Consider the following 12,878-nt stretch of genomic DNA (forward strand, 5'->3'; position numbering starts at 1 on the left):
TAAAGAAGCTGGCTGTTCACAGAGTGGTGTATCCAAGCATATTAATGGAAAGTTGAGTGGAAGGAAAAGGTGTGGTAGAAAAACGTGCACAAGCAACCGGGATAACCGCAGCCTTGAAAGGATTGTTAAGAAAAGGCCATTCAAAAATTTGGGGGAGATTCACAAGGAGTGGACTGCTGCTGGAGTCATTGCTTCAAGAGCCACCACACACAGACGTATCCAGGACATGGGCTACAAGTGTCGCATTCCTTGTGTCGAGCCACTCATCACCAATAGACAACGCCAGAAGCATCTTACCTGGGCCAAGGAGAAAAAGACCTGGACTGATGCTCAGTGGCCCAAGGTGTTGTTTTCAGATGAAAGTAAATTTTGCATTTGATTTGGAAATCAAGGTCCCAGAGTCTGGAGGAAGAGTGGAGAGGCCACAATCCAAGCTGCTTGAGGTCTAGTGTGAAGTTTCCACAATCAGTGATGGTTTGGGGAGCCATGTCATCTGCTGGTGTAGGTCCACTGTTTTATCAAGACCAAAGTCAGCGCAGCCGTCTACCAGGAAATTTTAGATCACTTCATGCTTTCCTCTGCTGACAAGCTTTTTGGAGATGGAAATTTCATTCTGCAGCAGGACTTGGCACCTGTCCACACTGCCAAAAGTACCAATACCTGGTTTATACACAACAGTATCACTGTGCTTGATTGGCCAACAAACTCACCTGACCTTAACCCCATAGAGAATCTATGGGGTATTGTCAAGAGGAAGATGAGAGACACCAGACCCAACAATGCAGACGAGCTGAAGGCTGCTATCAAAGCAACCTGGGCTTCCATAACACCTCAGCAGCCACAGGCTGATTGCCCCCATGCCACGCCGCATTGATGCAGTAATTGATATAAAAGGAGCCCCGACCAAGTACTGAGTGCATTTACTGAACATACATTTCAGTAGGACAACATTTCAGATTGTAAAAACATTTTTCAAGCTGTTGTTATAAAGTATTCTAATTTAATGAGATAATGATTTTTGTGTTTTCATTGGCTGTAAGCCATAATCATCAACATTAACAGAAATAGACACTTGAAATAGATCACTCTGTTTGTAATGACTCTATATATGAGTTTCACTTTTTGTATTGAAGAACTGAAATAAATTAACTTTTTGATTCTAATTTTGTGAGAAGCACATGTATGTAATGCAAGTGCCACAAATTATGCAGGGTGTGGGGACACAGGGTACAAAGTCCAGAAATTAAATCCAAGACAATCCCAGAAAACTCACTTTAGAACAAGCGGACACCTTAAAAAAGAAGTTAAAGCTAAAACTTAAAGGTATATTCCCATCTCCAAGAGTCTATCCTGATAATGTATTAGGTGCAATAATATTAGCAAAGATCTCCATTTACAAATGTTGTACAGTTCTCCTGATTCGCTATGTCGCTTACTTCATGTGCAGGGCATTGCTGTAGCTTAGTTACAACTACTCATATAGTGACAGTTAATTAGGTTGTTAGAGGTCGTAACCATGGGTACCTAAACTACTGCAATGCCCTGCACATAGGGTAGGCAACATAGCGAATCAGAAGAACTATACTACATTTCTAATTGCAGGTATTTTCTAATATTACACCTACTACATATGACTATGAAGAGTGGCTTTACGTTTTAGCTTTAACGTCTTTTTCATGCTTGTTCCCGAGTGAGTTTTCTGGGATCTTCTTTGATCCGGGGTTGGACTAGCTCCAGCAGTTCCAGTGAAAGGGAATCTTACTGCTTCAGAATTGCCAGTGATTTATCTTCTAGATTCAGCATGGGATGTCATGTAAGGTGCTGTAGCTGGCCATTTCTAGTGGATGTAATAAATGGTTGTGTGTGGTTTTGTAGTTTCTGGTCGCCAGCAGAATCAGTGCGGTGCGTGTCACATGCCTGCTGAGCTGAGCCAGAAACCTTGTTTGTTAGGTCAGAGATAAATTGCAGTTCTAGTTCAGGGCCTGCAGTGTGATCATATGACTGCCTCGCACACACTGCACCCTGGACGTGGAGAACTGATGACAGCCGCTTCCTCTGCCCTATATGTGCTCTGCATTGCACAACCTGTGTAGGATCACTCGCTGTGCTGGAGCTCTGTGCACCCATTGTGCTGAGAGGAGGAAGCGGCCATGATAGTCATGAGCTCATAAGTCATATGAGCTGGTGAGATGAGGCCTTCTCTACAGAGCTGGCCAGGACTTCTCATTGCTCCACACAAAATGCATAAAGACTCATTTTACATGAAAAATGTGAAGTATTTCTTTCTGGGCAGCGCTGCTAAATGGCCAAGTGCTGCTTCATCCCTGGGAGGTTGTCTCTACCAATGGGGTCCTGCCTGGGGGTAGACACATGAAGCCAGCTAGAACTGCACATGTACTGGGCTTCAATGTATAATCTGAGCGTTATACTGTGTGTTGGGATCTTTGCTTTACACTGCAGCACTGCCTTTCCAAATCTGCTGTATACTGCGAGCATGACCTCTGTAATTTAGGCCAGTCTCACATGGCTATTGGCTACCTCAACAGAATGTGCACGGAGACCGGATCAAATTTATTATTATTTTTTTCATATATTGGTGAAAATCCATGTCTGAATTAGTTAGTACGGCAACATAGATATGTTTATTGTGTTTAGCTCTGTCCATAATTTATAAGCCAGTTTTATTAGCCGCTCAGAAATCTTGTATTTGGGGTCCACGCCTAGCCACCTCTGTTTTTATTTTTTCCTCTCCCATGTTCCCCGCCTGCTGATCTGTACATTTTGCGGTGGATGACTTCTTGCATTTGAGGGGTTGGAATATACAGACCATATCTAACATGCTGTCTTACAAAAATGTCTATGGGGATGTAGAATAAAATGATCTACACATTGTTCACATATTTAACCCCCACAGCAGCAGCCAAGTAGTGCCCAGCCTCTGAGGAGGTGCCACCACCACCAGTCTTTAGCGTTCAGTACATCCATGTCGATGCCTCTTTTTTGTCACCTTTGAGCTGCCGTTGTAAGACTTTGCAATTACAACAAGGCATTATTTAGATTTTTATTCTACCTAAATGAGTGCTAAGGATTTCATGGCTGGAGCTGGGTCTACCAGATTTGTATTCTTGGAAATAGTATGGAGGGATAGGGTTAACCCAGCGGCCTTGTATAACAATCTGATTGGGCTTGCTTCCTCTCCAATGGGGGGAATCGGAGTATTGGCTAATATAATGACCTGGATCTTCCATTGAAATATGTTAATAACTGTTTCAGAATTGTATTAATGATATTTTAATCATTGTGACATAGTTACATGGATGGATGATATTCTTCTATGAGCAATGTGTGCATGTATGGCGCGATGGGAATGGGCTCCATGGGGTCTATTATGCAGGCATCATGGATATCTTTTGTGAATCCTCCTGTCAATTCATTAAAAAAAAAGTTATTTTTCTAGATTATACAACTCTGCAAAGCTCAGAAGATCCCGTCTTGCACGTGGCCGCAGCGTTTACTGCTGTGTGCCAGCTTTTGAAACGTTATTCACTATTCTGATAGCCAGCTTCTATTTCGGGAACTTATGTGGGTGATGCAGGAGCAAAATAGTGCTGGTGTTTAGTTGAAAGAGGGTGAAAATATTAGTTAAAAGGTCAAATCCTTTAAGCATCACATCACTGATATAATAGAACATGGCAGATCAAGTGGATAAAATGCTTTTATTCAACACATTACCACAATAATACCCACTGTGAAATGCTAAGTTTACGTAGTGATATGTGACTTATTTCACTATTTACTATTTGCCATTGGGAAAATATATATTCTTGTACCGTGTTAGCCAGTAGATAGAAACATATTTAGATTTGAGAGCCCTCAGTGGTTGATGCCTTTTAATGGCTAGCTGAAAAGATGGTAACAAATAGCAGCTTTCGAGGCTACGCAGGTCTCTTCATCAGGCTGAAAAGATGGTAACAAATTGCAAGCTTTCGAGGCTACGCAGGTCTCTTCATCAGGCTGAAAAGATGGTAACAAATTGCAAGCTTTCGAGGCTACGCAGGTCTCTTCATCAGGCTAGTATACCAGCCTAATGAAGAGACCTGCGTAGTCTCGAAAGCTTGCAGTTTGTTACCATCTTTTCAGTTAGCCATTAAAAGGCATCAACCACTGAGGACTCTCAAATCTAAATACTATTTGCCAGGGATTAAAATGAATTGTGTTTCCATATAATAGTCGCCAAAGTCATGTGGAACTGTAAAAGCAGACTGATTCAGTAACTGTGTTGGTGGATATGGCACCGCAGTGAATCTGGTGGGCAGGCGTAGAAAACGACCTCTGCAGGTGTTTGGGAGATTTTGATTTGGGTATCTTTCTCTGTGGAATATCGGATAGCACGACTGTATTTGTCCTTGAAATTACCCTATTTTTTTTTTTTTTTTTTTTATAGATAGAAAAAAAGTATTCCGCAAAGATATTCAGACCTGAAAAGCTAATATTTGCTTTTCCATTCCACAGAAACTGGTGAGCGACACGCCAGTGAGGGTGTTTGGAAAGTGTTGCCAGCTCAGACCTGGAGGAGACAGCTCCACTTCTCTGGACAGCTCAGCTAGCTCACTGGCGTCTGACACAAAAGAACAATGTCCAAAGTACCAGGTTGGTAAAAGTTCTCTGTTGCATCATGGGTTTTGATTTTGTTATTTAAAGTAAATCTACCTAATTAAAACGTGCCTTTAGTGTAGCCTAACTCGATAAAGTAATATTAATGCCTTTTACAGAGGTATCCTCAATTAAAGTTATAGGCTCAAAGCATGAAAGATCTATCATCTGCCTGGGGATAGCCACAATGGAGAGGACATCTTTTCTTAGGCTACTATTAAGGTTTAGCCTCAAAATCACTAGTGGTGAAGATCTGCAAAGTGCTTGCAAAAAAGCAACCTTACAATTATACCTCATATTAAAAATCCTCTTTTCATTCTCAAGAATAGAGTAATTTTCTTGTTCAACAGTGTATGCTTAGGTAAGCAGCCATCGCTGGTAGCATAGTATGCACAGTGCTTACAAGCTCTTTTTAATAGTGCTTGTAAGCTCTGATTTATCTGGCTGGATTGCTGGAGCACCTGATCTGGCCAGCTTTAGTGTCCTTGTACTCGTCTGGTGAATCACCTCCCTTTCCTCCCCATACACCTTACATGGCTGCTGAACGAATGATTGCTAAACATGGTAAAAAGAATACATAAAAAACAAAGCAAAAAACGATGCTTTATCATCATACCGCCAAACAAAAAATGGAATAAAACGCTATCAAAAAGACAAATCTAAATAAAAGTGATACCGTTGAAAACGTCATCTTGTCCCGCAAAAAACAAGCCGCCATACAGCTCCATCATCTGAAAAATAAAAAAGTTATAGCTCTCAGAATAAAGCGATGCAAAAAAAATTATTTTTTATATGAAATAGTTTTTATGTAAAAGCGCCAAAACATAAAAAAAGATATGAATGTGGTACTGCTGTAAACGTACTGACCCGAAGAATAAAGCTGCCTTATCAATTTTACCACACGCGGAGCGGCATAAAAAAAATCCCCCAAAAAAACAAACATTCCTGAATTGTTGATTTTTGTTCATTCTGCCTCCCAAAAATTGGAATAGAAAGCGATCAAAAAATGTCACGTGCCTGAAAATGGCACCAATAAAAACGTCAACTTGTCCCGCAAAAAACAAGCCATCATATGACTCTGTCAGCCGAAATATGGAAAAATTATAGCTCTCAAAATATGGCGATTCAAAAACTAGTCTTTGCAAAAAAAAAAAAAAAATGTTTTTTTTAGTGTGTGACAGCTGTCAATAATAAAAACCCACTGTAATCGCCCTGATCTGAAGAATAAAGCCGTCTAATCACTTATACCGCACGAGGAAAGATGTAAAAAATAAACTCTAGGGTTAAGGGTTGTGCTGGGGGTTGGGGTTGTGTTGGGGTTGGGATTTTTTCAAAAGTAAAGAAAAAAAAAAATGATGACGATATGGCGACTAATGTTGAGCGCAAGTGCTCGCTACTTTAGTTTGCATCGGATGCTTGGGTATGCACCGAGTATCGCGGGTGCTCGAGTGACATGCTCGAGTCTCCGCCCTATATGCTTCGCTGCCAAAAAAACCTTGCGGTGATTGCCTGCCATGCACGAGCGATCCCCGCATGTTTTTTTTGGGGTGTCTAATAACAGTGAAACATGCAGGGCGGGGACTCAAGCTTGTCATTGAGCACCCGTGATACATGGTGCATACCGCAGTACCCGATACAAACTCAAGTAGCGAGCACTTGCACTGAAGACTAATGACAACTTCTTTAATATGATGACCTAATGTTATCAAATTCTGTGTTGTACCGCAGGGTTCAAAATGTTCACTATACCCCTTGATAAAATCCTTGAGGGGTCTAGTTTCCAAAATGAGGTCACTTGTGGGGGGTTTCCACTATTTAGGCACATCAGGGGCTCTCCTAATGCGACATGGCGTCCGCTCTCAATTCCAGCCAATTTTGCGTTCAAAAAGTCACACCATGCTCCTTCCCTTCTGAACCCTGCCGTGCACACAAACAGTGTATTTTCCCCACATATGGGGTATCGGCGTACTCAGGAGAAATTGCACAACAGTTTTTGGGGTCCATTTTCTCCTCTTACCGTTGCGAAAATAAAAAATTTAGGGCTAAAACATTTTTGTGGAAAAAGTTACATTTTTTTATTTTCACGGCTCCATGTTATAAACTTCTGTGAAGCACCTGGGGGTTCAGGGTGCTCACCACACAGTTCCCCAAGGGGTCTAGTTTCCAAAATGGTGTCACTTCTGGGGGGGTTTCCATTGTTTAGGTACATCAGGGGCTCTCCAAACGTGACATGGCATCTGCACTCAATTCCAGCCAATTTTGCATTCAAAAAGTCACACAGTGCTCCTTCCCTTCTGAACCCTGCCGTGCGCCCAAACACTGTATTTTCCCCAGTATCTGTGTACTCAAGAGAAATTGCACAACAAATGGCATGGCACAATTTCTCCTGTTACCCATATGAAAATGCAAAATTAGGGGCTGAAAAAAAAAACATTTTTGTGGGAAAAATGTGAAAATGTTATTTTTATGGCTCAATGTTATAAACTTCTGTGAAGCACCTGGGGGTGCAAGGTGCTCACAACACATCTAGATAAGTTCCCTGAGGGGTCTAGTTTCCAAAATGATGTCACTTGTGGGGGGTTTCCACTGTTTAGGCACATCAGGGGCTCTCCAAACGCAACATGGCGTCCGCAAATTATTCAAGCAACTTTTACATTCAAAAAGTCAAATGACGCTCCTTCCCTTCCAAGCCCTGCCGTGCTCCCAAACAGTGGTTTGCCCTCATATATGGGGTATTGGCGTACTCAGGAGAAATTGCACAACAAATTTTGCGGTCCATTTTTTCCTGTTATCCTTGCAAAAATAAAAAAATTGGGTTCTAAAAAAACATTTTTGTGAAAAAAGTTAAATGTTCATTTTTTTCTTCCACTTTCCAAAAATTCCTGTGAAGTGCCTGAAGGGTTAATACATACAAGAAGTTTGGTTTTGAGCACCTTGAGGGGTGCAGTTTTTAGAATGTTGTCATTTTTGGGTATTTTCTGTCATAAAGGCCACTCAAAGTCACTTGAAATGTGATTTGGTCCCTAAAAAAATGGTTTTGTAAATTTTGTTGGAAAAATGAGAAATCGCTGGTCAACTTTTAACCCTTATAAATTCCTAACCAAAACAAATTTGGGTTCCAAAATTGTGCTGATGTAAAGTAGACATGTGGGAAATGTTATTTATTAACACTGATGGTGAACACATACACACATTGATGACACACTGATCCAAAACACTGATGACACTGATGGTGAACACATACACACATTGATGACACTAATCCAAAACACTGATGACACTGATGGTGAACACATACACACACTGATGACACACTGATCCAAAACACTGATGACACTGATGGTGAACACATACACACATTGATGACACTAATCCAAAACACTGATGACACTGATGGTGAACACATACACACACTGATGACACTGATGGTGAACACATACACACATTGATGACACACTGATCCAAAACACTGATGACACTGATGGTGAACACATACACACATTGATGACACACTGATCCAAAACACTGCTGACACTGATGGTGAACACATACACACATTGATGACACACTGATCCAAAACACTGATGACACTGATGGTGAACACATACACACATTGATGACACACTGATCCAAAACACTGCTGACACTGATGGTGAACACATACACACATTGATGACACTAATCCAAAACACTGCTGACACTGATGGTGAACACATACACACATTGATGACACACTGATCCAAAACACTGATGACACTGATGGTGAACACATACACACATTGATGACACACTAATCCAAAACACTGCTGACACTGATGGTGAACACATACACACATTGATGACACACTGATCCAAAACACTGATGACACTGATGGTGAACACATACACACATTGATGACACACTGATCCAAAACACTGCTGACACTGATGGTGAACACATACACACATTGATGACACACTGATCCAAAACACTGATGACACTGATGGTGAACACATACACACATTGATGACACACTGATCCAAAACACTGATGACACTGATGGTGAACACATACACACATTGATGACACACTGATCCAAAACACTGATGACACTGATGGTGAACACATACACACATTGATGACACACTGATCCAAAACACTGATGACACTGATGGTGAACACATACACACATTGATGACACACTGATCCAAAACACTGATGACACTGATGGTGAACACATACACACATTGATGACACACTAATCCAAAACACTACTGACACTGATGGTGAACACATACATGACACTAATCCAAAACACTGATGACACTGATGGTGAACACATACACACATTGATGACACACTGATCCAAAACACTGATGACACTGATGGTGAACACATACACACATTGATGACACACTGATCCAAAACACTGATGACACTGATGGTGAACACATACACACATTGATGACACTAATCCAAAACACTGATGACACTGATGGTGAACACATACACACATTGATGACACACTGATCCAAAACACTGATGACACTGATGGTGAACACATACACACATTGATGACACACTGATCCAAAACACTGATGACACTGATGGTGAACACATACACACATTGATGACACACTGATCCAAAACACTGATGACACTGATGGTGAACACATACACACATTGATGACACACTAATCCAAAACACTGCTGACACTGATGGTGAACACATACACACATTGATGACACTAATCCAAAACACTGATGACACTGATGGTGAACACATACACACATTGATGACACACTGATCCAAAACACTGATGACACTGATGGTGAACACATACACACATTGATGACACACTGATCCAAAACACTGATGACACTGATGGTGAACACATACACACACTGATCCAAAACTCTGATGACACTGATGGTGAACACATACACACATTGATGACACACTGATCCAAAACACTGATGACACTGATGGTGAACACATACACACATTGATGACACACTGATCCAAAACACTGATGACACTGATGGTGAACACATACACACATTGATGACACACTGATCCAAAACACTGATGACACTGATGGTGAACACATACACACACTGATCCAAAACACTGATGACACTGATGGTGAACACATACACACATTGATGACACACTGATCCAAAACACTGCTGACACTGATGGTGAACACATACACACATTGATGACACACTGATCCAAAACACTGCTGACACTGATGGTGAACACATACACACATTGATGACACTAATCCAAAACACTGATGACACTAATCCAAAACACTGATGACACTGATGGTGAGCACATACACACATTGATGACACACTGATCCAAAACACTGATGACACTGATGGTGAACACATACACACATTGATGACACTAATCCAAAACACTGATGACACTGATGGTGAGCACATACACACATTGATGACACACTGATCCAAAACACTGATGACACTGATGATGAACACATACACACATTGATGACACACTGATCCAAAACACTGATGACACTGATGGTGAACACATACACACATTGATGACACTAATCCAAAACACTGATGACACTGATGGTGAACACATACACACATTGACACTAATCCAAAACACTGATGACACTGATGGTGAACACATACACACATTGATGACACACTGATCCAAAACACTGATGACACTGATGGTGAACACATACACACATTGATGACACACTGATCCAAAACACTGATGATACTGATGATGAACACATACACACATTGATGACACACTGATCCAAAACACTGATGACACTGATGACACTGATGGTGAACACATACACACATTAATGACACACTGATCCAAAACACTGATGACACTGATGATGAACACATACACACATTGACACTAATCCAAAACACTGATGACACTGATGGTGAACACATACACACATTGATGACACACTGATCCAAAACACTGATGACACTGATGGTGAACACATACACACATTGATGACACACTGATCCAAAACACTGATGACACTGATGATGAACACATACACACATTGATGACACACTGATCCAAAACACTGATGACACTGATGGTGAACACATACACACATTGATGACACTAATCCAAAACACTGATGACACTGATGGTGAACACATACACACATTGACACTAATCCAAAACACTGATGACACTGATGGTGAACACATACACACATTGATGACACACTGATCCAAAACACTGATGACACTGATGGTGAACACATACACACATTGATGACACACTGATCCAAAACACTGATGACACTGATGGTGAACACAAACACACATTGATGACACTAATCCAAAACATTGATGACACTAATCCAAAACACTGATGACACTGATGGTGAGCACATACACACATTGATGACACACTAATCCAAAACACTGCTGACACTGATGGTGAACACATACACACATTGATGACACACTGATCCAAAACACTGATGACACTGATGGTGAACACATACACACATTGATGACACACTGATCCAAAACACTGATGACACTGATGGTGAACACATACACACATTGATAACACACTGATCCAAAACACTGATGACACTGATGGTGAACACATACACACATTAATGACACACTGATCCAAAACACTGATGACACTGATGGTGAACACATACACACATTGATGACACACTGATCCAAAACACTGATGACACTGATGGTGAACACATACACACATTGATGACACACTGATCCAAAACACTGATGGTGAACACATACACACATTGATGACACTAATCCAAAACACTGATGACACTGATGGTGAACACATACACACTGACACTAATCCAAAACACTGATGACACTGATGGTGAACACATACACACATTGATGACACACTGATCCAAAACACTGATGACACTGATGGTGAACACATACACACATTGATGACACACTGATCCAAAACACTGATGACACTGATGGTGAACACATACACACATTGATGACACACTAATCCAAAACACTGCTGACACTGATGGTGAACACATACACACATTGATGACACTAATCCAAAACACTGATGACACTGATGGTGAACACATACACACATTGATGACACACTGATCCAAAACACTGATGACACTGATGGTGAACACATACACACATTGATGACACACTGATCCAAAACACTGATGACACTGATGGTGAACACATACACACACTGATCCAAAACACTGATGACACTGATGGTGAACACATAAACACATTGATGACACACTGATCCAAAACACTGAGGACACTGATGGTGAACACATACACACATTGATGACACACTGATCCAAAACACTGATGACACTGATGGTGAACACATACACACATTGATGACACACTGATCCAAAACACTGATGACACTGATGGTGAACACATACACACATTGATGACACACTGATCCAAAACACTGATGACACTGATGGTGAACACATACACACATTGATGACACACTGATCCAAAACACTGCTGACACTGATGGTGAACACATACACACATTGATGACACTAATCCAAAACACTGATGACACTAATCCAAAACACTGATGACACTGATGGTGAACACATACACACATTGATGACACACTGATCCAAAACACTGATGACACTGATGGTGAACACATACACACATTGATGACACACTGATCCAAAACACTGATGGTGAACACATACACACATTGATGACACACTAATCCAAAACACTGATGACACTGATGGTGAACACATACACACATTGATGACACTAATCCAAAACACTGATGACACTGATGGTGAGCACATACACACTGATCCAAAACACTGATGACACTGATGATGAACACATACACACACTGATCCAAAACACTGATGACACTGATGGTGAACACATACACACATTGATGACACTAATCCAAAACACTGATGACACTGATGGTGAACACATACACACATTGACACTAATCCAAAACACTGATGACACTGATGGTGAACACATACACACATTGATGACACACTGATCCAAAACACTGATGACACTGATGGTGAACACATACACACATTGATGACACACTGATCCAAAACACTGATGATACTGATGATGAACACATACACACATTGATGACACACTGATCCAAAACACTGATGACACTGATGGTGAACACATACACACATTAATGACACACTGATCCAAAACACTG

General features: G+C 41.0%; 1 protein-coding gene across 5 annotated transcripts in view; it reads left to right on the top strand.

Annotated features, from left to right (window-relative positions):
* Positions 1–12,878, top strand: part of FNIP1 (folliculin interacting protein 1) — a 164,243-nt gene that overhangs the window by 45,449 nt on the left and 105,916 nt on the right. For all 5 annotated transcript variants that reach the window (XM_073651216.1, XM_073651219.1, XM_073651217.1 and 2 more), the window contains exon 3: positions 4,513–4,650. In XM_073651216.1, coding sequence (XP_073507317.1) covers positions 4,513–4,650 — 138 coding nt within the window. The remainder of the gene's footprint in view (positions 1–4,512; positions 4,651–12,878) is intronic.

Source organism: Phyllobates terribilis, unplaced genomic scaffold, assembly GCF_046119375.1.
Source record: "Phyllobates terribilis strain yellow unplaced genomic scaffold, ASM4611937v1 Scaffold_11__3_contigs__length_659146591, whole genome shotgun sequence".
NCBI lineage: Eukaryota > Metazoa > Chordata > Amphibia > Anura > Dendrobatidae > Phyllobates > Phyllobates terribilis.